A 27,387-nucleotide genomic window follows, 5' to 3' on the forward strand; every position below is an offset into this window, starting at 1 on the left:
GGAAAGTTGACAGCTATGGAGCAGCTGCTGTATCGCCCCCCCCCCCCAGTGTCCCCTCCCGCCTCTGCCCGGGCCCGATTCTCCGCCCTCCCTGCGCGCCTCCCTCGGCCAATCCAGGCGCGCCGGGCTGAGCTGCGCGGCTCCGGCCGGAGGGGGACTCTTATTGTGAAGCGGGGCGGCCGCTTCCCTCTCTTGCTTAGTCATGCTGACTTACAGCCCCGCGCTCCTCCTCCTCCTCCTCCGCCTCCTCCCTCCGCTCCGCGCTCCTGCCTTCCCTCCCGTGGCGGCGGCGGCGGCGGCGTGCGCAATGGAGGGCGAGCGGAGCGCCCGGGCGGGCGGCGGAGGCCGGCGAGGGAGGCGGCGGCGGCGAGGAGGGCAGCCGCGGGCGGGTGAGTGGTCGCCGCGCTCCCCGCGCCGCTTTCTGCACATGCACAGAGGGCGGCCTGTTGCTTCCGACTCTCCTTTCCCGTCCCCAACCTGCGTGGGCCCGAGTGGGGCTGGGCTCAGGCCCGAGCCGCGGGCTCCCCAGAGCTGGGTCCTGGCGGGGGGAGCCGTGCCCTGGCTGGGGAGGCCTTCCGCCTGCTCTCCGCTCAGGAAGGCCCCTATCCTTAACTTCCACCAACAAGAGTCACCCTCCTGATGCAGCGGAAAGTGAGCGGCGAGCCTGGGGGGGGGGCGCATATGGGGTGGGGGCTCCCAGGCCCCCGAGGAGGAAAGCGCAGGGGCGGGAGGGGGCTCTGCCTTTGTCGAATTGGGAGGGGGTTTTGTTTTAGCTCTTTGCACCTGGTGGGAAGATGCGCCCTGGCCAGAGTTGTGTGCCTTTGTTATGGGGCAGGTAGGCGAGCTGGAGAGGGTGGCTGGCTATGGGGAGGCGCCTCTTTGGACCGTGGGGTTGTAGGAGGAGGGGCGGGGGGCGGGGCGGCGAAGGGAGAAAGTTAGGGTCGGGCACAACTGGCTGCGGAAGCGATTTCAAGCGGGCCATCTGGAATGGCAGTATTTTGAAGGGAGTCCCGTGTGATGGGCGTGGCCCGGGATCCCTGGTGATGTCATCAAGAGATCTGGTTTGGGGTGCAGGATCCTGGAGGTGCATCCAGGGCATACGCGTCTCGGGTTGTAAGGGGTCAGCTCCAGATGTTGTCGACAGACTCCATCTCCCCAGACAGCATGTCCGGCACTAGGAGGGGCATAGGCTCCCCTTGTGTGTCTCAGAAATTAATTGGGAAAATCTGGGCACGCGAACCTAAGTTTTTTCTCTCGAGTAGGCTTGTGGCATGTGGAAGAAACTGCTGAATGTGTACATAGTGCACTTTACACTGGGCTGCAGTTCCCTGGCAGAAGGACGGGGGTAGGCCTTTGCCAACCACAATGAAGCCCCTCCCCCAACACTTGCTGCCCACTGAGGCTTGAAAGGAAAAAGTGGTCAATGGATTTTATAAGAATTTTTTGTAAACTAAGTACAGTGGTACCTCTGGTTGCGAACGGGATCCGTTCCGGAGGCCCGTTCGCAACATGAAAAGCCCGCAACCTGAAGCGCCGTATCTGCGCAGGTGCATGGCGCAATTTGGCCTTATGCGCATGCGCGAGCGGCGAAACCCGGAAGTAACCCTTTCCAGTACCTCCGGGTCACCGCGGGACACAACCTGAAAAAACATATCATGAAGCAAACATAACATGAGGTATGACTGTACAGTGGTACCTCGGGTTACAGACGCTTCAGGTTACAGACTCCGCTAAACCAGAAAAAGTACCTCGGGTTAAGAACTTTGCTTCAGGATGAGAACAGAAATCATTCGGCAGTGGGAGGCCCCATTAGCTAAAGTGGTACTTAAGGTTAAGAACAGTTTCAGGTTAAGAATGGACCTCCAGAACGAATTAAGTTCTTAACCCGAGGTACCACTGTACCTGCCTTTTACTTGACTTAAAGTTAAAGATAGTTACTTAAATCACTTATAGGCTGTTTCCCCACACATATTATTATTATTATTATTATTATTATTATTATTATTTTATTTATACCCCACCTATCTGACTGGGTTTACCCAGCCACTCTGGGCGGCCTCCAACAAAATATTAAAAATACAATAAAACATCAAAAACTTCCCTAAACAGGGCTGCCTTCAGATGTCTTCTAAAAGTCGGATAGTTGCTTATTTCCTTGACATCTGATGGGAGGGCGTTCCACAGGGCAGGCGCCACCACCGAGGCGGCCTTCCGCCTCGTTCCCTGTAACCTCACTTCTCGCAGTAAGGGAACTGCCAGAAGGCCCTCGGAGCTGGACTTCAGTGAAGGACTGGGGTGGAGACGCTCCTTCAGGTATACTGGGCCGAGGCCATTTAGGGGTTTAAAGGTCAGCACCAACACTTTGAATTGTTCCCCACCCCTGACAGTAAAATCCTAAAGAAATGAACACGCAAGACCCCATTGGGAGATACTGGTATCCACGGTCTTCCAAGTTGCCCAGCTTAGTTCCTGACTTTTAAGGCCTCTGTGATAGGAGCATCTTTCATTCCTTCCTAATAGCAGCAAAAGATCTGAAACCTTGGGTCTCTCACTTGCTTATAGGCAAAGCCCTCCATACTGTTGCATTTGTGAAATATCGAGGGCACTGTTGTTTTACTGAATGAACAAGAGAAACCACTCCTTTCGCAGAGCAAAGAACACCTGTCACACTTCCATTTTCTTCTTTCATCAAGGTAATACGTTAGAACCTCAAAGGAGAAACAAACATAAAAAGGTGGTCTTAACTCATAGCCTTACTGTATTCAAACTGGCCCTGAGTAAGTAAGGCTTTAGTTGCTTAATTACTGAATCAAAGTTTGAAGCTGTGATGTGTCTTTGTGAATAAGCCTGCAAAAGTTAGTACCCCTCTGACATTATTTTTACTAGAGTCAAAAGCCATCAGAATTAGAGTAAGGCTGGGGGAACATTTGGGTCCCTACTTCTACGTAGCTGCTGCTCTTCCTTGCCCAGTGTGATTTCTGTACCTCTGATGCTGAGAGGCCTTGATAGTCTGCAGTTTCTTAGAGCCCTCCAAGCACATTTGATGGGCTGAAAAGATGCAAGAGATGTGCCCGCAGGTAGTTTTCTGGCAGAGCTTTTCCAAGTGGTGAATGGGCTTTTGTCACCTGGCCAAGAGAGTGTACCCCGACACCTTCAGAGGTTTGCAGTAACAACTTGCAAGACACTTTAAGGACAGTATTGCTTAGTTTTGGACAGACTTGGATGCCAAGTCCCATGGAGGTGTCTAGAGCACTGTGTTCATCTATGCTTGATCAGTTTAGATTATAGCAGCCTTGACCCTTGGTCATCTTCGCTTCTTAAAACTAGCTGCAGGGGGTTGGCTGGGCGTGGTTGATGCTTCACTAGAGAGAAAGGAGGCGTTGGTGAGCCCCCTCCTTAAGCAGACCCCCCTGAACCCAGAAGGGTTAAAACAACCATCACCCAGTGGCAATTACCCCCCCCCCCTTTTTTTGAGCGAGGTAGTGGCAGTTCAGCTTCAGGAGAAAGCAAATTACTTGAATCTACTCTAGACTGGATTCAGCAGTCTGGTTATTGGTGGGGGTTCCATTTAGATCGCATGTACAGTCATACCCCGGGTTGAATGTGCTTCAGGTTGAGCACTTTCGAGTTGCGCTCCGTGGCAACCCGGAAGTAACGGAGCACATTACTTCCGGGTTTCGCTGCTCCCGCATGCGCAGACGCTCAAAATGACGTCACGCGTATGCGTGGAAGCGTCAAAACGCGACACGCGCAGACTCACCGTCGCTTGTTACGTTCGCTTCAGGATGCGAACGGGGCTCCGGAACGGATCCCGTTTGCATCCCGAGGTACCACTGTAACTCCTGTTTTTAAAAAGTTGCATAGGTTGACAATTTGCTTCTGGGCCCAATCCATGGTGGTTGTGTTGGTGTTTAATGCCTTAAACAGTCCAGGATCTTCCCTGCAGACCCTCTTGGATCTTAAGGTCAGCAGAGGATTTTGACCGATACCTATTATTTGTTGTTTCAAATGTTTCATGTTATTTATATATATTAGCAGAGGGGTCCAGTCCCTCTTGGTAGTTCCTCTGCCCTCAGAAGTTTGCAGTTGCTGCTGGCCTAGGAGAGGACCTCCTATTATCATTCATCATTATCATCATCATTTATACAGTGGTACCTTGGGATACAAACACCTTGGCTTACAAACACTTCTGGTTACAGACTCCCTTACCCGGAAGTAGTACCTCAGGTTAAGAACTTTACCTCAGGATGAGAACCAAAATCGCACACTGGCGGCACGGCGGCAGCGGAAGGCCCCATTAGCTAAAGTGGTACCTCAGGTTAAGAACGTTTTCAGGTTAAGTACATAACCAGAGGTACCACTGTATACAACTGTATGTATACCTGCAGATCTCAGGGCAGTTCACAACACAAAATCACAATATAAAAAACACAAAATACATAACAAAAATAAAAGCAAGAACAGCCCAGTAACCCCATTCTGTGAATTCCCCGAGATTCTGGAACTCCCCACAGAGGTGTGTCTGGTAGCTCCACTACAGCTTCCAGAGGATACTGAAGTCACATCTCTTTATTCTGCCTTTTGACATTTGAAGGGTATATTTTTAGGACCTAAATGTTTTGGGGGCCAACATGCTCATCCAGGTGGATTTTTACATTTTAAAGGAAATGTCCAGGTTTCCAAGGGGTGGGTGTCATTTTGGCTCGTGCAGCTCAGGATCAGACTCCTCTGCACGCCACAGCCGCTGCCAGCCTGAGCCAGGGAAAGAGGCTTGCGAGCATGGCAGCAGCCCTGCGCACGTCTTTCCCTGGCTCAGGCTGGCAGCAGCTTGGGCCGTCTTCTTTTTCCCTCTTCCAGTTATGGCAACTCTACTGAAATGTTGATTGCTGGCGTTCCTCTCAAAACCAGGTGTTTATTTTTGGAAATTTTAAAATTTGGATTTTGGAGTCACACGAACTTTAGATTTCTCAGCAGCCTTTGAATTTTTTCACGGCTCTCGTTTTGCATCGAATGTAGCAAGAGCTTAGTCTGGTGGCTTCATGGGCCTTATGAGCCAGGAGTTCTCCTGCCCCACTTGTGGAGGAACTCCTCCCACAGTTCCCAGGACAGTGTGGGATTTCGGTGGTGTCTGCCGGTCCTGGACTTCTCGCCTTGTTATTCTCCAACATACTTTCTACCAGATTTTCTGGCACTTAGTAAGATCCTTTTGCACATTCCCGCCCCACCCTTCTGACTTGTTTCTGTTTTTCATGCCCTCTTCTGAGGCATTCTGTATCCCTTGCTTCAAGTGACTCTGTAGTGGATGGAGCAGGAAGCAGAAGATAAGGTTGTGACTCCATAGGGCCCTTCGTAGGCCCTTTCCTTTCAAGAAGGGCAGCACAGAGATTGAGTGATTTGCAGGCACCACCTTTGCAAAATGCCCCAAGTGGCCAACCCTTTGTTTGCTTAAGTTGGGACAGAGAGTGCTTCTGATCCTCTCAGCCTGGGTGATGTTGGTCTCGTGGTCTTTGCCTTCCCAGCTTAAGAGCTGCCTCTTGATAACCTGGAGAAGGGCGGCCCAACTTTTTGTACCACGTGGGCCACAAGAGTACTTTGACATGGAACCCGAAGGCTGCACACTGCCTTGTTGCAGAGGGGCAGGTGAGAAGCGAGGCCAAAATTTGACGCCCACCCTCACCCTGCCAGTTAAGCAGGGTGCCAGGCTTTGGGAAGGCAGTGTGAGAGCAGGGGGGCGGTCAGATGTTGCTGAGGGCCATCAAAAAAGGAATTGAGGGCCACATGTTGAACCACCCTGACCTGGAGTGAGGTGTGGGTGGCTGAGGGAAGTTCAAGGAATGATTTCCTGCCGGTGAATCGGCCTTGCGTCTGGAGAAACTGGGGCAGGAAACTGAGGAGAGCCAAGAATGTGTGCCGCCAAGGCAGCTAGCCACACTTGCTGAGTGAGAGGTCGCAACTGTCTGTAGGGGACCCTGACGCCTGGCTGTGTCACTAGGAGGGCAGGCGGAAACGGGAACGCAGCTTTTGATGTGGCAAAACTGCATAGGCGCACCGTGCCATGCGCAGCTCCAGATTCTCTTTTCCCATCAGGTTTCTTCGGCGCTTCTCTCTCTCTCCTTGCCCAAATTTGTGAGTGTCTTCATTAGGAGCCCTCTGGACAACTATTTAAATTTTAAATCCTTGAGCATCTGCATCAAATGCTAGTGGAGGAGATCTGTCTCCATTTTCCCAAGTTGCTTTTCTAGCGTGACATTTCCCCACACACAGGAAGCACTTCTGTGTAAGAAAGGGGGGCTCTAGGTTAGAGGCAGCCTGTTTTGGGGGTGGGCGGGGACTGGCACTGGAGGTATTCATTAGGCCTCTGACAGCAGGGGCTCATCCTAAGGACCCCCCCCTCTGTTTAGTACACACATTGACCCCTTCGTTCTGAACTGCCTCTTTCCCCACCCACATTCATTTCTTGGTGAGAACAGCAACTATTGGCTCTTCCCTTCTGGGAGGTGAGACAGGGCAAAGCCTAGTAAACAGTCAGCTGAGGGGCATTATGGAGACAGTATATCAAGGGCATGGGGGCCGGCAGGTTAAAGGGAAGCTTTTGCTTGTTCTCTGGGGTTCATCCACACTTTCCCATGATTTCTAGACATAGGCCCAAGACGGTTTTTTGTTTTTTTGGTCCCACCGCTTTCCCCAGAAAACCCATGGTTTTACTGCTGAATTGGAACAAACGTCAGTGCGTAGAAAACCCAATTGACGTTTGTTCCATTCATCGGTAAACAGCGGGTTTTCCTAGGGGAAGCGGTGGGACGAAAGAGGACACATGCCTAATGGAAGTGTGGACGAACCTCTGGTTTTGCTTGAGGGAACTCGCAGAGGGAGAAAATACTGCTTTCCCCACAGATATGAAGAATTGGTTGCCAGCCACGAATGGAGATTGGCCTGCTCTCGCCATTTGGTGCATATCTACCGTATTTTTTGCTCTATAAGACTCACTTTTTCCCTCCTAAAAAGTAAGGGGAAATGTGTGTGCGTCTTATGGAGCGAATGCAGGGTGCACAGCTATCCCAGAGGCCAGAAGAGCAAGAGTGATTGTTGCTTTCACTGCGCAGCAATCCCTGTTGCTGTTCTGGCTTCTGAGATTCAGAATATATTTTTTCTTGTTTTCCTCCTCCAAAAACTAGGTGCGTCTTGTGGTCTGGTGCGTCTTATAGAGCGAAAAATACGGTATTTTGCACGCAGCGCTGTCTCTGCTAAGGAAGCAGGGAGGGGGTTACACACGGTTTGCACAATTTCCTCCTCCAGTGAGCTGCTTTTCTCTTGTAGGAAATCCGTCCCTTCTGAGGTGTTTCAGCAACGATGCCAGACCCTCCCCTTCTATTCTGCTCCTAATCACATGGGGCAATGGAGTATGTGGGCTCCTTCCTACAGAGGTTGCAGAACTCGTGGGGAGAAAATCCCCACAAATAACCAGGCCTGGGCAGCGGAAGGAGGGCTTGTTTCTTTCAAAGCGAAATATGGCACAGAAAGCTGGCTTCCTGTTATCTCACTCCTCTACCTTGGGTGAGCCATTGGGGGCCAGATCCAGCAGCACCCGCCTGCCGTTGGGCTTGCCCTGCTGGTGACGTCATCTAGTGGGAGCAGCAGGACCGCAAGTTGTCTGCCCTGTTTATTTCCCACAGGGGAAATGAATGAATCAGTCAGTTTGGAGGGAGGAAGAGGTGGATGGATGCATCTCAATTTCTTAACTCCTGACAGCACCTGTAGCATTCGTGCGCGCTCTCCACCTCTCCAACACGTCCTCCAAATCCGGCAGGAAGAGAGACATGAAAGCTATTTCAAAACAAAACAGAACAGTAGTTTGCTGCCACCACCTCCCTGTTTCCAGGACAGTCCCAAAAAGTAACCCAAGGAGAAAGATTACTCTTCAGTCTTTACCGGACTTTAGTAACACAGACAGAAATCCAACAGGCTCTGATAGGCGACTAAGTGGAGTACGCACTAGTTCAGCTTCCCCAGCAGAAAGACACAAAAGACAAAGGCAGAAAAAAAACCCTTTTTCCAAATTTATTAAAAAGAAAGGTTATGCAGAACATAAAAGTTGGCACATCTCTTACAAATCCCAAACAGAAAATAAAAACATTGTTTAATATGACTAACTATACTCACAACAAGAACAGAAGTGCAAGCATAATAGTTTCAAAGTAGTTCTTGGCTGATTCCGCACCTCTGGGCATCAGGACAGGCCCTCCTCATGGCAAGGTGGTGTGCCAGGCGAGGTGGGCTGCCAAAGGGTCTGTGAATTGCAAGTTAGTTTCCTAAGGTTTTATCCCTCTTGAACCCATGTGGATTCAAAACTTAGGAACCAATCAGTCCCTTAGATTAATTAACAATTCGCCAATGGTTACATGGAGGAACAGGGCTTGTTAGGAGACTTGACAGCTGAATCCTGTTTATCAAAAGGCCTTGAAGATTAAAGCATTCCCAAAGACAAACCAGATTCTTTGAGTTAGCCAGATAACCCTCTCACTCTGAATCTGCGTCCCAGACAGCCAGGTGTCAAGAACCACAAACCAGCTAGAAAAACTCTTTCCTGTAGGAAGGAGATGACCAGTTCACACTTTTAAAGACAGAAAGTCTGCGATTAGACCTAAATATGCATTCCCAGCATTCTATGGCTTCTTTGGCTCTCCCATAATGCTCTTCTCTTGCATGAGCCAAAGTTTTAACCTGCTAAGATTTCCCAATATCACTACAGCACCCCAGAGCTGTGTGAGGTCAGGGGGCACTGCGTATAATAGAACTGGTTGTCTGTTGCCTGAACAGGGGTCCCAGGTCCAGCATCAGCAGCCAGTCCTGCTGGTGCACAAGGACCCATGGCAGATTCATGAAGGTACCTGAATGTGAGCACTGTAGCCAAACCCCCCTCCCTTGGCCTTAGTTTCTGCGCCCCCTCCTCCGGCCCTCTGCAATCTTGAGCTAATAAGAAAGGCACACCTCACAAGGCTGTTACAAGTTTGCTGCGCGCAAAGCTCTTTGAAACTGGGGGGAGCTATATCTGTAGCAAGAAGTGATGATGAAGATGACAAGATTTGGGGCAGGGGGGGCACAGCACACAGTTTGCCTTGGTGTGGAAGCTATATCTATACTGCTGGGTAACTCACAATTTGAGGTTGGCTGTTCAGGGACCCTTACATTTGTGTCCTCTAGCAGTGTTCCCCAACCTTGGGCCTCCAGCTGTTTTTGGACTACAACTCCCATAATCCTCAGCTAGCAAGACCAGTGGTCAGGGATGATGAGAATTGTAGTTCGAAAACAGCTGGAGGCCCAAGGTTGGGAAACACTGCTCTAGAGTGCATTCTTAACGTGAGCACGTTCTCCTCCATGTATTAATAACATTAGTATTTGTGAGAGATTAAACACTGAATGACAGAACAGAGAAAAAACACTCAGAATGGTGTCCTTAGAGGGCACGAGGAGTACGCATGAGCTTCAGTTAGCCTCTGGCATGGGTCTCCTGGAGAAGGGAAGGGGGTCCATATGTCTTGCTAATCTGAGAGAATCATATGAGAGCTGCATAGGATGTCCTTCTCTGTCAAAGGAGGACTTTGGATATGGAGCTCCGAGTGAGAGATACTCCTGTGCCCTGTGTCGAGATCTTTGTTTTGAAGCTGCTTTTCGATCGCTCAAATCCAGTGTTAGAAACTCAGATATATAAGCTAATTGCCAAATGACACCTTAAACCTAGGTTATGGTTACCACAACAGAATGTCTAGGTGCCTTTTTTGGATTTATTATTATTATTCATTTCATTTCATTTTTATATTTCAAAGAAAAAATCTCAAAGTGGTTTGCAACACATTAAAACATTAAGTAAAAGGAATGTGTGAAGGAATTGCTTCCTTTCCTTTCATTCAGCTGCATTGGGTGTTCTTGGGGTTTTTAGTATTCTATGAGGTGGAGAAAAACTCTTTATCTACTTTCCTCTATCATCCTACCCTCTCTTTGACTCACCTATATTTTTCCTAAACGAAAAAGCTTCCTCATACTTGGGACTTTCCTTTGCCGAAACCAAAAGGGCTGAGGCAGAAGTGGATGGAAACCTAAAGGGGGAGATGTTCCTTGTGGCTCAACACCTCACCTAACCAGACCTCTCGGCTTCTCTGTCCTTCGTGCAGGTGCAGAGATCTGGCTGCTTGCAGGGGCCCTGTAGACAGCTGCCTGGCCGCTTGCGCCACCACTGCTTCTTCCTCTGTTCCTTCGTGCGATGAGTGTGCGGCTGCAACTGTGATGTACTCCCCAGAGTGCAAGGCGGAGGTGACTCCCTCGCACAATGGCAACCACACCTTCAGCTACACGCTGGAGGACCACACCAAGCAAGCCTTCAGCATAATGAATCAGCTGCGCTTGAGCCAGCAGCTCTGCGACGTCACCTTGCGGGTCAAGTACAAGAACATGCCCCCGGCCGACTTCCAGGCCCACAAGGTAGTGCTGGCCTCCTCCAGCCCCGTCTTCAAGGCCATGTTCACCATGGGACTACGGGAGCAGGGCATGGAGATTGTGCCCATCGAGGGCGTCCACCCCAAAGTGATGGAGAGGCTCATCGAGTTTGCCTACACGGCCTCCATCTCGGTGGGCGAGAAGTGCGTCCTGCACGTCATGAACGGGGCCGTCATGTACCAGATCGACAGCGTGGTCAAAGCCTGCTGCACCTTCTTGGCCCAGCAGCTGGACCCCAGCAATGCCATTGGCATCGCCAACTTCGCTGAGCAGATTGGCTGTACTGAGCTGCACCAGCGGGCGCGGGAGTACATCTACATGAATTTTGGGGAGGTGAGTGCCCATGCAGAGGTGGGGGGGAGCACGGAGGGCAGGCCGTTTCAGCATCAGGGTGGAATGGTCTGGGTGTGGGGGAATGTCTGGTCGCACGAGAGAACTGCTGCTGCTGCTGCTCCCGTCATGTACAGTGGTACCTCAGGTTACATACGCTTCAGGTTACATACACTTCAGTTTACAGACACCACTAATCCAGAAATAGTACCTCGGGTTAAGAACTTTGCTTCAGGATGAGAACAGAAATCGTGCTCTGGCAGCCCGGCGGCAGCAGGAGGCCCCGTTAGCTAAAGTGGTGCTTCAGGTTAAGAATAGTCTCAGGTTAAGAACAGACCTCCGGAACGAATTAAGTACTTAACCCGAGGTACAACTGTAGTCTGCTACTCCTCTTCATGGAGGAACACTCCCCATGCCCTTGAAATTTGCCAAGCAGTGCCTCCACGCTGTCATATTCCAGCTCTACACCACTAGGGAGTCTCCTTTCAGACTCCTTAAACTTGTGAGAAGCTGAACTCTGTCGCCACCCCTGCATTCTGCCTGTTTTCCAACCTTGGTGTGGAAATGTGGGGCTGCACTATGTTCTTGTTTGTGACCACAGGGTCTCGTAACTGAGAGGCCAAAGCCTGGCTCAACAGAAAAGGGAAGTAAGGAGAAATAGCAGTTCGAAAGCACGTCAAAGCGCAAGGAGATAAATAGGTACCGCTCCGGCGGGAAGGTAAACGGTGTTTCCATGCGCTGCTCTGGTTTGCCAGAAGCGGCTTAGTCATGCTGGCCACATGACCCGGAAGCTGTACGCCAGCTCCCTCGGCCAAAAAAGCGAGATGAGCGCTGCAACCCCAGAGTCGGCCACGACTGGACCTAATGGTCAGGGGTCCCTTTACCTTTACCTTAAAGAATATAAAGACTGTACAGAAACATTTCTGTAGTACTGGTCTTGTAGATGTGATGAAGATGGAACACCTCTGTGCTTAGGATAACGCAAAAGTGTGTTGTTAAATAGGTGTAAGCATTTATGCTACTGTTTCTAGCATATGCATTTCCACTATGAGGCCTGAGTTGATAGAAACCACCTTCCAACAGCCCAACTTGTAACCCTTCTAACAGACGCAAGGACTGGGGAGTTAAAATATTTGTTGCTGACTTAAGCTGCCAGCCAGGAAATGTGGGTCCTTGGTTTCTTATGTCTGGGATCAAATATAAGAAACTTTCCATCTCTCACACACCTGAAAGGTGAAAGAAGTACTTGATTAAAATCCAAATAAAAGAAGAGCCATGTCAGAGATGGGCTGGTTTCTCAGATGTAAACAATCCAAGAAAGTATGCCAAAAGTCTCTGTACATTTTTCAGATTCTGCTTATGGTCCTCCTGGTCCCTGGTTTTGGAAAGTGAATTCCCACCAAATTAAAAAAGTTGGGGGAGTCTTACTCCTTGCAGGCTGAATCTAATTTACTCCTCAGCATTCATCTGATGCGCTTGGGAGCAGCCACCCAACCCAGTAAGTGAGGCTGGCAAATGTACTGATGCGCCCATTGCCATCGTGGTGACTCAGCTCAAGCAGTGATACAGCAAAGACTGCAACAGCTTCACCATTGCCTTCCAAGAGTTATCTCAGGCAGATGGCCCAGCAGAGTGGTCAGTAATGGTAGGATCTGCTCCTTCACTTCCTAGGAATGGTCTTGCAGTCCTTTTAGCAACTCCAGTATCAAGAGGCCTTGGAACAAAGGCTAGTTCCATAAAACCACCGCCAGCAGCCAAGGAGCTTTGTAACATACCATATTTTTTGCTCCATCATACGCCCCTGACCATAAGACACACCTAGATTTTAGAGGAGGAAAACAAGAAAATAAATATTCTGAACGAAACAGTGGATGTTTGATTTTTGTGGTTCATTCTGTGGCCACAGACATGATATGTGATTTGACGGTAGGTTGGGGTAGCCCAATGCAAAAATCCTGAGAATCCACGTGGATCCGTGCTTTGTAACCACGTCTTTGCGCCACTGCGGCCCCACGAAACCGTGGATGCGTGGTTTTTTTGGTGCAGGCTATAGCCATGGACATGCTATGTGATCTGATGGTGAATTTGGGGTGACCCAATGCAAAAATCCTGAGGATCCATGTGCTTTTACCTCCCCCTCCCAGGCAGCCTCCTTTATCGCTAGCGTCCCTTATCTCCCTCCTGATCGCTTGCCGATCAGCTGCTCTGTGGCTTCATTGCAACACCCCCTTCCCTCTTGTTTGCCTTTAGAGTTTTTTCCTTAGCTGAAGCAGTTTTTTGCTCCTTCTTTTCTTCTAATTTCTCTCCTCGTTGCTTTAGTCTTCCTGTCTCCTCTCCTTGCAAGTTTGCTTCTTTACATCCCCCCCTTCCCCTGGCAGCCTCCTTTACCCACAGCCTTATCTCCCTCCTAATCGCTAGCGGATCAGCTGCTCAGCAGCTTCATTTCAACACCCCCTTCCCTCTTTCTTTAAAAAAAAAAAAAAGCATTATCTGCTTTTCGCCCCTGGGCAATTCGGCTCCAGGGACCACGCATTTGATCCATAAGATGCACAGATATTTCCCCTTACTTTTTAGGAGGAAAAAAGTGCGTCTTATGGAGCGAAAAATACGGTAATCTCCCATGCAGACCCTTGCTCATCTGAGAGCCTCAGAAATCTCATGCCCCACCACCCCACCCCAGAACTCTTTTATTTGGCTGGGGGTGGGGTGGAGAGGAGAGAGAGAAGGGTGCTCTAAACTTGGTCTTCTCCTGCACCACTCATTGTGGTCTCACCGTAGCACCAGAAGGCACTTTGCTCCCCCTTGCAGAGCGGTCAAGGAAAGTGTCGTGTGTTGAAGTGCTCTAGCGAATCTGCAAAACGTCTCCTGCAGAGTTTTGCTGTCATGTCCTGTGTCTCTCTCTGCCCCCCCCCCCCTTGCAGGTTTCCAAGCAGGATGAATTCTTCAACCTGTCGCATTGCCAGCTGGTGACGCTGATCAGCAGGGACGAGCTGAATGTGCGTTGCGAGTCAGAAGTCTTCCACGCCTGTATCAACTGGGTGAAGTACGACTGCGAGAATAGGCGGCTCTACGTCCAGGCGCTGCTCAAGGCCGTGCGCTGCCACTCGCTCACCCCTCACTTCCTCCAGATGCAGCTGCAGAAGTGCGAGATCCTCAAGTCGGACTCGCGCTGCAAGGACTATCTGGCCAAGATCTTTCAGGACCTCACCCTGCACAAGCCCACCAAGGATGTGTCTTGCCGGGCGCCCAAAGTGGGGCAGCTCATCTACACGGCGGGCGGCTACTACCACCGGTCCCTCAGTTACCTGGAGGCCTACAACCCTTGCGACGGCTCCTGGATTCGACTGGCTGACCTGGAGGTGCCCCGCAGCGGCCTGGCCAGCTGCGTGGTGAGCGGACTCTTCTACGCGGTGGGCGGAAGGAACAACTCCCATGATGGCAACATGGACTCGAGCGCCATTGACTGCTATAACCCCATGACGAACCAGTGGTCTCCTTGCACTCCTATGAGCGTGGCACGTAATCGGATTGGTGTGGGGGTGATTGATGGCATGATCTACGCGGTGGGCGGCTCTTTCGGGAGCAACCATCACAACAGCGTGGAGAGGTAAGGGCTGGGTGCGAAACAGGACCCTGCAAGAGTACCGTATTTTTCGCTCTATAAGACGCACTTTTGCCCTCTTAAAAAGTAAGGGGGGATGTGTGTGTGTCTTATGGAGTGAATGCAGGCTCCATGGCTTCAGCGAAAGCAACGTGAAGCCTCCGGAGCGCAGCAGGAGCGCTCCCGCTGCGCTCCGGAGGCTTCGAGCAACTATCCCTGAAGCCAGGAGAGCAAGAGGGATCGGTGCACACCGATCCCTCTTGCTCTCCTGGCTTCGCTTCGCTGGAGAGGCGCTGCGCAGCTTTCCCTCTCTGTGCAGCGCCCCTTCAGCAAAGCGGGAGGAGAAATGGAAGGGGCTCCGCTTCTCCTGCCGCTTCGCTGAAGGGGCGCTGCGCAGAGAGGGAGAGAATATTTTTTCTTGTCCTCCTCCTCTAAGACTAGGTGCGTCTTATGGTTGTGTGCATCTTACTGAGCGAAAAATACGGTGCTTTGCTCCAGAGCAGCAAATCCAAGGCTGCAGAGGAACAATCACAGCTGGGCTCTGTGTGTGTGTGTGTGTGTGTTCCTGCTTCTTCCTTTGCAGCTGTGGCTTTACCTTTGGTGCTCTTTAAATTGGGCACCTTCTCTCCCCCCCTCTTTTGGAAAGGGACAGATACGCTTGGGAGGGATGGGGAGGAGCTGAAAGGGAAAGAAGATTACAGGAATGGGAAGGCAGTCAGTTCAGACCCCTAGCAAGAGTGATCTGCTCCTCCTTGGGCAGCCTGGTGGGGAGAGGGAGGGAAAGGGAAGGTGATGTTGAAAAGAAAGGACCCACCTTTTGTGCAGGCCCTGCTTACGCCTAGTTTGGCCCCACCCCACCCCCCGGCATGTGGCTCCCTACAGATTATCCTTTAAGGAAATATAGCCATGGGTGCAGCCGGAGGAGGGCAGCTCTCCCCCCTAGATCAAGTAAAACAATAGAAATGCTTAACTGACCAATCACGCTGGTTCTGCCCCCCAACCAAGTTCTGCCTCTTCCTAAAAAAATCCTGGCTACGCCCATGAATATGACCCAGACAGGAAAGGGGGCTGAGTCTAGGGAGGGATGGGGAGCTCTGTGGCCCTTCATATGTTGCTGGACTCCCAACTCCCAACCAGCAGTAGTCAGTGGTCATGGATGAGGGTGATTGTAGTCCATCAATGTCTGGACGTACGAAGGTCCCCCATCGCTGGTCTGGGGCGTCTGCCCATCTGGCATGACCCAGTGGGACTCTCCCCTGCACAGGTACTGGGTGGGTGGCAAGGGCCTGTGGGTTCTCAGGAGGCTGCAGTCTGTGCCAGCAGCATGCACAACTCAAAGCTGATGGCAATTTGATGACCTCATTGCAAAGGCAACGGGGTTGCCTGGGTGCTCTTTTTCTCCCAGGTGCCTGCAAGTGAAGAAAAGTCAGCAGGAAGGTTATTTTTTTGGGGGGGGGCAGGAAGTGGCTTGGCTTCAGAATTTGCTGATAACTGAAAGAACCACAAAGGAAGCCCTGGCACCCTGCCCTGACCCCTGGAAGAAAGTACCTGCAAACCTACTTCCCTCGATCTGAGGCGTCGGGGAACCGACATGAGATACCCAAGAGTGAGGAAATAGCGGCCATTTTGATTGTCCTATTTCAGACAGCATGGAGGTCAGAGGACAGTAAACAGGCTGCAGGTGGTTCCCCTCTGAGTCAGGAGCAAAATTCACTTGTTTCCTGTCGCTCTTTCTGCACCGTGCCTCACCCAGGTTGGTCACGTGGCCAATGATCCTTGCTTTTTCAAAAAAGAAAAAAACAGAATGTGCTCTAAAACCCAAGTTTTGAGCATGGGTGCCAGATACACAGCTAGCTTTGGCTATGACTTTTAAAGTAGGACCTTGCAACTTTCTGGAGGGAGGGGTGGCGGTGTGTGGAGTGCAGGTTTCTAGAGACTAAGGCTGTTCAGACACCCCTGAAAAAGGAGGTGGTGTCAGCAGAGAGGCCACTGGTGAATTGTCCAGAGACAGAAATTTGCCTTTCAGTTATTTCCTTGCTCCTTTGAAACCAGGAGGGTTTCGATCTTCTCTTCAGATGGAAGCCAGATATCTAGTTCTGTGCTGACTGTTAACAATCTTCCCTTGAGTTTTGGGGAGACCTTTTGGCTACACAGGGGCTCTGCTCATCTGCTGTTGTTTGACTGTGACCTTTTGGAGGAGGCCCTAGGAACAAGAGGGTGGTGGCAGCTGCTTATTTGAAGCTGAACAGGTGTGAAATGCAGCCTTTCCTGGCCAGCAGCTAGTTTTATGGAGTGATGGCTTTGTGGAAGTGCTGGGGGGCCAGGGCCTCGTGCCCCAACACGGACCACAAGCATGTCCTGTCTTTTGCAGCTGCCCCTCCCTCCCGCAAGCGCCTCTGGATACAGGAGCCAAGATTTGGTGCCCTCCTCCCTGCAGTTGCTTAACTCTGTGCTAGCCTGAGCCCCTTGCTCATGCGCACACATTGTCGACATGCCCTGAGGCGTCTCCTCCCCTCTCTTCCTCCAGGTACGAGCCAGAGCGGGACGAGTGGCAGTTAGTGGCGCCCATGCTCACCCGTCGCATTGGTGTCGGGGTGGCTGTGCTGAACCGTCTCTTGTACGCGGTGGGGGGCTTCGATGGCAATTGCCGCCACAGTTCAGTGGAGTGCTATTACCCTGAGCGGGACACATGGGAGATGATTGCCCCAATGAATACCATCCGGAGTGGAGCAGGTAAGTGGGGCGATGGAAAGGAATTGGGTTCCTGTGTCCCAGAACCTTCACCAAGGCTGTCTTTTCTCTGCTGGTTGCGCCGAGATTGGAGGTGCGCTCCCTTTGCTCTCATCTGGCCGTGGGTGCTGCCTGGGTCGAGGGATCAGATTTGGTTTTACTCTCTGAATTTCCCAACTGCTCTTGTACTGAATGGGCATCCTAGATTGACAATAGTGTTAGTAGTAATGGTGGTATTATTATTATTATTATTATTATTATTATTATTATTATTATTAGGCCATCCATCTAACTGAGTTGTCCCAGCCACTCTGAGCAGCTCCCTACAAAATATTAAAAACAAAACCAAACATCAAAAACTTCCCTCTGCAGGGCTGCCTTCAGATGTCTTTGAAAAGTTGTTTAGTTCTTTATCTCCTTGACATCTGATGGGAGGGAGTTCCACAGGGAGGGTGCCATTACGGAGAAGGCCCTGTGCCTACTTCCCTGTAGCCTCACAGAAGGCCCTCGCTGGACCTGTTTCTGGCCTGAGCGATGGGGTTGGAGACATTCCATCCAGTATATAGGGCTGAGGCCATTTAGGGCTTTCAAGGTCAGGACCAACACTTTGAATTGTGTGCTCGGAAATGTACTGGGAGCCAATGTAGGTCCTTTAGGTTATATGGTCCTGGCAGCAGCTCCCAGTGATGAGCTAAAGCTCAGGTGGAGAAACCTGTGGCCTGCCAGCTGATGCCGGACTCCAGCTGCCATCGGTTCCAGCCAGCACAGTGAATGGTTGAGGACAATGGGCCTTGTAGTCTAAAAACATCTGGTGCCCCACCCCAGGCTAGAGGCTGAAGTGCAGCTGCAGCGCAGATGAGTCAGTCGCATGGCACTCACAGGCCCATTTGTTTTGCTGATGGGCCAGCCCTCCTGGTGCAGAGGCCTGTGCAATAGTAATGCAGCCATCTCCTACTGGCGATAGGTCAGTGAGGTCTTGGTCTCCTTATTGCTGATTGCCATGCAAAAATGGGGGGGGGGGGTACTCTGGGAAACAGTGCCTTATGCTTCATTAGGTAGGCCAAAAGACTTCACACGTACTGCTTGAAACGAGACACTAAATATCTGTGGGGCCTCTGAATACGATGGGATGAGTCGGGGTCAGGCTAGTCTGTCTTAACACGGCTGCTTCCTCCCACAGGGGTTTGTGCGCTCAATAACTGCATTTATGCCATGGGGGGCTTTGATGGCACACTACAGCTCAACAGCGTGGAGCGTTACGATGTGGAGGCGGGCACCTGGTCCTTTGCGGCACCCATGAGCCACCGCCGGAGTGCGCTAGGCGTCACTGTGCACCAGGGCAAGATCTACGTCTTGGGTGAGCTTGGCCAGCCAGGGTAGCTCTCTGCTGGGAGGGAGGTGGCAAAAGGACAAAAGGCTGCAGAAGGCAGGGTTGGCATAGCTCTTTTCTGCCCCCACCCCCCTTAGCATATCTATATTTTTAAAAGAGAATATGATCATATGTGTCAGAGCTGCCACCATATGGTGGATAAAGACACTGGGAGGAATTCAGTGTGGGGCTAAACAGATTGCGCCATCAGCTTACCTGATGAAATCATCTCCCCTATGCTGTTCCCAGGATTCTCCCAAGCCAATATGGGGGTGTCGCAGCTATTGCACTAACACAAGTCTGCTGGCGCTGTGGTCTAAACCACTGAGTCTCTTGGGCTTGCCGATCAGAAGGTTAGCAGTTCAAATCCCCACAATGGGGTGAGCTCCCGTTGCTCTGTCCCAGTTTCTGCCAACCCAGCAATTTGAAAGCACGCCAGTGCAAGCAGATAGATAGGTACTGCTACGGTGGGAAGGTCAATGGTGTTTCTGTGCGCTCTGGCTTCCATCAGTGTCCCATTGTGCCAGAAGTGGTTTAGTCCTGCTGGCCACATGACCCAGAAAGCTGTCTGTGGACAAACACCGGCTCCCTCGGCCTGAAAGCAAGATGAGCACCACAACCCCATAGTCGCCTATGACTTAACTGTCATAGGGCCTTTAACTTTTTTACCTATGCACAGGCATGGTGGGAGCGATTAGTTGGACATGGTCGCTTTATTTTCTTGTGTGTGTTAATTGCTGGCTCTCTCCCCATGCAGGTGGCTATGATGGTCACACCTTCCTGGATAGTGTTGAATGTTATGATCCCACCACCGATACTTGGACCGAGGTGACCCACATGACATCAGGCCGGAGTGGGGTGGGGGTGGCCGTCACCATGGAGCCATGCCGCAAACAGGGTGATGAGAACTGCCATTGCTAAGAGAGAGTGCAGAGCTTCCTTTCAAATGGAGGAAAGAAAACAAATGGGAGAAGATTCAGTATTAAGACATGCCTAGTGCTAAGTTCTGTTCTGCCAGGACCAAGGAAAAGTGCCAAGGATGAGCAAAACTTCAAACTGAATTTGAACTACCTATGAGGGGCAGTGACTGTGAAGAACTGTCCCTGCTCTGAGCTTTTATCAGGGTAGTGTATCTGGTGATTTACGATTGACCCTGCCTCATTCTAGTACAGTGGTACCTCTGGTTGCAAACGGGATCCGTTCTGGAAGCCCGTTCGCAACATGAAAAGCCTGCAACCTGAAGTGCCGTATCTGTGCAGGTGCGCGGTGCGATTTGGCGCTTGTGCGCGAAGCACGATTTAGCGCTTCTGCGCGAGCGGCAAAACCCGGAAGTAAGCCTTTCCGGTACTTCCAGGTCACCCCAGGACGCAACCTGAAAAAATGTATCATGAAGCAAACGTAACATGAGGTATGACTGTATTGGGAATCGTCTAAAAAAGGAACCTGCCTATGAGAATTGCAGAAGAGAGCTTGATGTTCACAGTGCCCTTCTTTCCAGATGTCTGGCAAGTGATGGTCTGGCAAGGAATAGTCTAATTATTGGGGGTGGGGGTCTCCTTTGCATGGAACGCTTGGGAATACCTTGTAAATAGAGCATTCCTGCCTATTTGAAATGTTTATTGAACAGACAGTTTGACATCAAATTCAAGTCTGGATTTTTCTAAAGTTCCCTCTCTGCCTATTCAAACTGGTAAATTTTGACAGAACGCTGCAAAAGGAAGAAAGCTGGGCAGACTGTTTGCTCTTGTGTGGCTGATAGTTCTGCAAGGTAAGTGAACATAGAACAGGACCTAAAAAGACTTCAGGTGGGCCCTGGCTGCTTTTGAATTATTGCCACCCCATGAGAAGTGCTTGGCCAGGGTGCTTCCTGCATCAATTGGTTTTGTTTTTGTTTTTACCATCAAACTTACTGGCTTGAAATGAACTGGTTTTTAAATTACACTTCTCACACAAATAAAGCAACTTTTTGCGATTAGTACGAAAGTTTATTTCTTCTTGCTCTCTATTTACAGCTCTGACAAAAGTTACAACAGGGAAAGAAACACTGATCACCTATAATAGGTATAGCCACTGTACATTCACGTCAAGGGACATCTCCTTCACCAGGCTGTGCTCACAAGGTTCCACAAGTAGTCGCAGATGAAGCTGCGGGAGTGTTGGCTGCTGTCAAGATTGATAGGCTGAGCAATGTCTGGCCCGTAATGAACTGAAGGCAAAAAGGGTTAAGGAAAAAACCATTATGTCTCCCCTCCCTGCAAGGAACCCCTATTTGCCTGCAGCGGAAGGATACTTCCTTTGACTATTGTTGGCTCACAGGAGTAGTCCCAGTCAATACGGCAGATCTGGTAATAAAGGTGCACAATATACCTGTAAGACAGAATTGAACATATGAAGCTTCCCAGATCAGATCATTGCCTACTCTGGCACCTGTGGCTGAGGTCCATTATATATACTACAGCCCCTTGAACATAAAAATCGTATCTGTGTGCTCTCAATACTACTTATGTACAATACTACTTAGAGTAGTGCTTTGAAGTGTTCAAAGCACTTCATAAGCCTAAGCTGGTTGTCATCCTTAGAGCACTGTAAGGTAAGTCACTACTCTTCAGTTGCCAGTAGTGGAGGGGGCAGAGGCCAAGATACAGTGTGGGCTGTAATGACTAATAAAGGTTTGGCAAAGTAAATACAGTGGTACCTCGGGTTATATACGCTTCAGGTTACAGACTCCGCTAACCCAGAAATAGTACCTTGGGTTAAGAACTTTGCTTCAGGATGAGAACAAAATCGTGCTCTGGCAGTGGGAGGCCCCATTAGCTAAAGTGGTGCTTCAGGTTAAGAAAAGTTTCAGTTAAGAACGGACCTCCAGAACAAATTAAGTACTTAACCCAAGGTACCACTGTGGGGTACACATTGTGGGGATTTCTTGATTCATGGCTCAGTCCCTTAGCTACTAAAGGGGGGGGGGATATCCCAATTGCACCCACTGGCCCTTAAAAAGTGGATAGTTTTATCTGAGCTCATCACCCAAAATCCTCAGGAAGATGTAACAAAACTGGGTTCCGGTTTACATAGAACCCTTAAACCAGTTCAGTGTCACGGGACAACAAAGAAGCCACAAAGGGACAAAGAGAATACACACAGGCTTATGCCTCATTCCCAGTCCAATAAACCATGGCTGCATTAGACTGGAGATCAAAATGTCTGAATTGAGCCACTATCTATAGCTGGACCTGGGATACAATGCTAGGCCAACACTTCTGTACAGACCACTCACAATCACTCCATCCCCTCAGGATACAAGCGGGAATCTTCTTGTACTTAAAAATGTTCTTGAAACTGCAGCAGGCAGGATTCTGCCTCTAACTCAGTGGAAAAAGAAGCAGAGGTCCTTGTCACTGGCTTGGGCAACTTTTAAGAAACAATAAAGGGTAAGTGATACAATAATCTACCTTTTCCCTAACCAATTCACAAGACTAGGCTTAAATAAAAGGAGCAGAGGGAGGTCTCTACTTACATAGCCGATTTGGACACAATGGCATCATTATCTGCATTCTTCTCTTTCTGCCTGATTTCTTCTTTCAAAGCCTCCAGTTCTTTTCTTAAATCGGTATGATGTGAGTTAAGGAATAATAACTAGGATGCATTCCCCAAACCCAACAGGGGCTATTGATTTCAGCAAGGGCAAATTACTCTGAAATAGTTATTTGTCCTCTGAAGAAGGGCAACGAGGTGCCATGAAACTGTCTGATCTACTTGACTGCCTGTACAAAAGAGCAGACTAGAAATATAACACAATACAATGAAGCAAAAGGGTCTTCACATGGTGGACAGCTGAGCTGGATAAGCCTCTCTCCCTCTGTCTCAACTTGCAAGAGGGAAAAATTAGGAATACAGTGGACGCTCGGGTTGCGAACATGATCCTTGCAGGATGCACATTCGCAACCCGCAGCGGCGCGTCTGCACACATTGTGATTCGGCGCTGCTGCGCATGCGCAAATTGCAATTTAGTGCTTCTGCGCATGCACAACTGCCGAAACCTGGAAGTAACCCGTTCCAGTACTTCTGGGTTTCGGCGGTCCGTAACCTGAAAAAATGCAACTTGAAGCGTCTGTAACCCGAGGTATGACACTACCGGGGATTGGGAACCTACGGTTCTTCAGATGTTGTTGAACTACAACACCCATCATCCCTAACCATTGGTTGTGCTGGCTGGGGATGATGGGAGTCAAGAGTTCAATAACATGTGGAAGACCTCGGGTTTCCCAATCCAAGGCTGAGGTGCCTTCAGCAAAGTGTCTCTTGACTTGCTTTTGTTCATCCCAAAATATATAAGCATCTACAGAGGAAAGGAAAAGCTGAGGGTAGTTAAGATGCCCTTGACTTTAAGAAATCTGATTTCAAAAAGCGAGACTCCTGAGTAAATAAGAGTTGCTTCATCAAGCCCAATGGTGTCAAAGTGAGAAGCAGCGTCTCCCTGAGATCTCATGGGCAGGTCTTCCTAAGCCCCAGTATCGAAGGTCCTTTTCGTGAGGCTACCAGGGATTGAGACTTTCTATATTCAAAGTAGGTACTCTACGAGTTTCCCTTCCCATAAGAAAGGTTGGGGGAAAGGTAAGGTGAAGTCCTGCCCTCGTCAAAACAACAGCTGTTACACCTGCTTGGTGAAATCAACAATTCTGGGAGAGACACAGAAATTAGCAAGGACATACAGCTGAATACCAGTCCAGACAAATCAAGCTAAATCCACTCAGATGGCTAAACATGAGTAGACATACCCTGCCTTGCTGACCCAGGGTGGGATATACACCTTCACTTAGAAAAGTTACCAAACCTTGGCGGATCTGTAGTATGCTCTAATAGGGGAGAAATGTTTGAGGGATTGACCTCCCACCAGGGGATATTTCGATTTGGCACCAAATGCAAATGGGAAAGGATATTTGGTGTTGGTCCTCAATTCAGCAGCCTTCTCATTTGCCTGGAGCAATTCGTCTTCAATTTTCTGCAGCTTTTGGAGGTTTGCATTCAGCTGCTGTTCCCTGTCGCAAAGTTTCTGGGCCACTTTCTCCTCTGCAGTCATGAGATCTGTCATAAGGAAAGGATAGGGTACCAACATTATAAAAGCGCACACTTCAGTTCTCCTGATGGTATTTAGGTAGCAGTACAAATCAACCCTCTTCCAGAAAACATTTGGGATCATCTGTTCTTTTATGACAGCTACTTTTAACATTTCTACTGTCAGGAATGTACTACTTTTGCAGATACTTGGTTTTGTATTAAATTGCGTGTGAGAGAGACAGATAGACAGACATATAATTGCACATATATTTGCTATCTTTGGGAATTTTAACAAAATGCAGCCTATAAATATTTATCAGCAAACAAACATTATTACTACTAATGACAAGCACCTCTCCTTCAAATCCAATACTCCTTCACTTTGGGTTTACAGTTGAGAGACTTGCACTGATTCTGCAAAGCCCCACTGGAATCAAACACAGCCCCACTGAGAATCCATGAACATGCGGATTTTTTTTAAGAAGACCCCCCCAGATCCTTTCCAACTCTACGATTCTATGATTTAACAAAAAGATCAGTTGGTGAGGTTTGGGAATAACTACTATTCTTGAATGTTTCCAAGTTGTGGGAAGTGAGTTACCAGCTAAAATATTGTGGCCATCTGTGAAACTGTTTGTTCCTTAGATACTTTGCAAAAGGGTGCAGAGAATCCATCAGGGCCAGAGATTTTCCCACCTTCAAGTTTTTAATTCCTTCATCTCCTCTTTTGATACTTCCTTTTTCATACATTTGCTGTCGTCCTCCTTTAGTATAGGTGTCTTTAAAAAAATTTCATTTCTTTTAGAGGGGAGAGGTGGAGGAGTACAGAGGAGAAAAACTTTCTAAATTCTGCAGATATTAATTTTGCTATGAATATTATTTGTGTAGCCTAAGCCATTACAAAAAGCAAGATACATAGGACAAAATACATTATACAGCTAAAATAATTACTAAAACAAGGCATTCTGTCAGATAAATGTTTGCTCCCCTGAATGTTACTTATCATCCCCTCAAACTTTTCTCCTTAAAATTACCACTCTTAAGGCAAAACAAGCCATTTTTTCCCCAGAAGTGTAGGAGGACTTGGCCCCTAAGAAAGGAAATCAGGTACCCAATTGATTTCTCAGCTGAAGGATTTGCACACAGACAGAATTAAAGGGAAGATGTGGCTGGTGACAACTACTTGAAATGACTGGATAGTATGACAAACCAACATTAGGTATCCCTTATAATAAACCCCAATTTCATTCAGAGTAAAAGCACCCAAGAGTGAGAGAGAGAAAGGCTGAGATTAGTGTTAACCTGATCAGTGTCTAGATGAGAACTCCACGCACACTACGGCCCCTCACAAGTACATCTCTGCAACCAAAGTGCCAAAGAGAGCTGGTAGGAAGCTACCCATCCAGCAAATAGATTCAGAATAGTTCAGGTTTTGAACATAGCTCCACACTTTCACCAAATTCCAAACAGCCCTTCTCTCTTCCTTCCTCTCCCCATTTCCCATGATGCACTTGTGAATCAACAAAATTCAGCTATCTCCAACCATGGAGTTCCTTTTTAAAAAAATATTTATTAAATTTTCCATTTTAACAATCCAATAAAAACCACATTAAAACATTCCAAATTATAATACAATCAAAAAAGCCAAATATTCAATGCCTGTCTGTCCGCTAGCGTGAACGGCTGTGCCCATTCCATGCAGCTAATTGAGGATAATATGGGAGTAATTCTCCTCCAAAAAATCCCCAGGGCCAGGGGGGGCTGCTCCACCTGCTGATCATCCAATTCCTGCCGCCTGTCTTGAAGGAATGCGGGGGGGGGGGCAGGGGGCGCTGGGTGCAATGCACCACGTGTTTTGGCAACTCTCCAAAGCTGTTGCCATGAGCGGAGGGCACCTGTTCTTAAGATGAAATTTGGACTTAATTAACAGGCAGGCTCTGAACTAGGAGGTATAAAGTATTCTGCTAATTGAATCAGCCACTGAGTGCCAAGGTTTCGACCTGAAGAAGGGCTTTCATTGTGATCGGATCGGTGTGTTGGGGGAGGTGAGCCTCCATTATCCTCTTTTGTTTTGTTTTTTCCTTCTTCTTTTTTTAAAAAAATATTTATTGATAATTTCAAGATTACAAGAAAAATAAAAAATAACAGACAACACTACAATACAAAAACAGAAAAAAGAAAAAAAGACAATAAAAAAAGAGAAAAGCACAAAACGTAAAAAAGAGAAAAAAGAGAAAAAAACACAAATCCCAAATTGCGTATCCATTATTTCCATTTGCTTGTTTCATTAACCTCCTCACACCTCCGTTTTTGTATTCTAATTTAATAATTTTTTCAGCAAATTCTTTCCATCTTTCTCAATTTTTGTTATAAAATTTATCTTAACAATTTAACCTAATAATTAACTCAACAAATCCTTACCATCTTTCCCCATATTCTATTATTCAGATTACCTTAATTTATTTAACCTTATCTTACCCCGAAGTGCCTTAAAACTTAAATCTTAAATTTCAAATATTCATAACTCCTAATATCATTTCTGCTAGAGTCGTATAGTTTCATTCCCACATTTTCCCTAATATTCATTAGCTAATTCTAAAGTAAAAAAGTTTCCATTATAAATTCTCTTCCAATCATCATCCAGCGTCTCTTCTTCCTGGTCTCGGGTCATGTCGGTCCTTATTGTCCTTATTGTCCATTCCGTCTAGCCCATCAACCTGGAAGCCTTATGTCCGAGGCCCTTAAATCTCTTCCATGTTCCTTCTGCAATTCTTCTTCATCTTGTTTGTGCTTGCCCTTTTCCTTGTCTCTTATTGGTCTCTGTCTTAGTTTCTTTCCTTTCTCATTGAGGAGTAGGTCTCTGGGGGATTCCAGCCGAAAATTATCTCCATCGCCCTTCATCCAGCTCACCCATTCCCCACAGTCCCACTCCCCACAGTCCTCGATGTAATCCAAAATGAATTTAAAATCAAATTTCAGAGTCTCTCCAAAACTAGAAGTCTCCTCATCTCCAGACTCCCCTTGGCCCACTCCAGCTTCAATCTTCAATGACAGTGACCTATGCTCCTGTAGGACCTCAGGTCTCTCCATTTGTACTATTTGAGGTGCAGCCGCATCCTCCTCCGTTGTCAACTGCGCTTGCCCAATCGGTATGGATTGATAGGTTGGTTCTTGGATGATTTCTGTATCAATGTTATTAACCACAACAGTCAAATCCAATTTCTCATTCATCAAATCCATCTTTTCATGCATCTGTTCCGGCAGGGTATTTGTCTTGCATAGAGCAAGCAGCCAGTCTTTCTCCCAGCTCATCTTTATTCAAGGTCGAAAAAAGTCTGTTCCCACAGTCTTAATCTCACAGATGTTGGGTCTCAAATATGCTGCAACAACAATTTAGCAAGCTCCCTCTAGAGGAGACAATCCACTTGTAGCCATTTTTTTTTTAAAGACAAAGGAAAGTTACTTTCACTTTTCAGATATTTCAGATGTTTTTCAGATATTTTGTTTCTTTAAGATGCAAAAGGCAACATTAGAATCAACTTGTTTCTCTTCACTGGCTATCTGTCAAAGTGTTGCGTTCACCGTCAATGAACCTCAGCAACAGTTTCTGTCTCTGACACCCCGTTCCCAGGTTAGAGACCCTGTTCTTAAGATGAAATTTGGACTTAATTAACAGGCAGGCTCTGAACTAGGAGGGATAAAGTATTCTGCTAATTGAATCAGCCACTGAGTGCCAAGGTTTCGACCTGAAGAAGGGCTTTCATTGTGATCGGATCGGTGTGTTGGGGGAGGTGAGCCTCCATCATCCTCT

The 27,387-nt window shown here is 48.5% G+C and overlaps 2 protein-coding genes across 4 annotated transcripts in view; one reads left to right on the top strand and one right to left on the bottom strand.

Annotated features, from left to right (window-relative positions):
* KEAP1 (kelch like ECH associated protein 1) lies at positions 1-20,496 on the top strand. Its single transcript, XM_080988087.1, has 6 exons — positions 1-389; positions 10,170-10,824; positions 13,743-14,428; positions 16,950-17,155; positions 18,333-18,509; positions 19,279-20,496. The coding sequence occupies exons 1-6, from the start codon at positions 16-18 to the stop codon at positions 19,440-19,442; spliced, it is 2,262 nt and encodes a 753-aa protein (XP_080844213.1). The 5' UTR covers positions 1-15; the 3' UTR covers positions 19,443-20,496.
* Positions 20,485-27,387, bottom strand: part of SPC24 (SPC24 component of NDC80 kinetochore complex) — a 12,461-nt gene continuing 5,558 nt past the window's right edge. For all 3 annotated transcript variants that reach the window (XM_080988349.1, XM_080988347.1, XM_080988348.1), the window contains exons 3-6: positions 23,459-23,603; positions 22,036-22,128; positions 20,812-20,888; positions 20,485-20,727 (exon numbers count right to left, since the gene is read on the bottom strand). In XM_080988349.1, coding sequence (XP_080844475.1) covers positions 20,621-20,727; positions 20,812-20,888; positions 22,036-22,128; positions 23,459-23,603 — 422 coding nt within the window. In that variant the 3' untranslated portion in view covers positions 20,485-20,620. The remainder of the gene's footprint in view (positions 20,728-20,811; positions 20,889-22,035; positions 22,129-23,458; positions 23,604-27,387) is intronic.

Source organism: Podarcis pityusensis, assembly GCF_964106645.2.
Source record: "Podarcis pityusensis genome assembly, chromosome: 17".
In the NCBI taxonomy this organism is placed as follows: domain Eukaryota; kingdom Metazoa; phylum Chordata; class Lepidosauria; order Squamata; family Lacertidae; genus Podarcis; species Podarcis pityusensis.

What these genes read in the sequence shown, in the direction of transcription:
- KEAP1 (XM_080988087.1), top strand. Translation starts at nt 16, where the DNA reads ATGGAGCAGCTGCTGTATCGCCCCCCCCCCCCAGTGTCCCCTCCCGCC. An exon ending in AGGAGGGCAGCCGCGGGCGG is followed by an intron (nt 390 to 10,169) that starts GTGAGTGGTCGC and finishes TCCTTCGTGCAG; the next exon opens with GTGCAGAGATCTGGCTGCTT. An exon ending in GGGCAAGATCTACGTCTTGG is followed by an intron (nt 18,510 to 19,278) that starts GTGAGCTTGGCC and finishes CTCCCCATGCAG; the next exon opens with GTGGCTATGATGGTCACACC.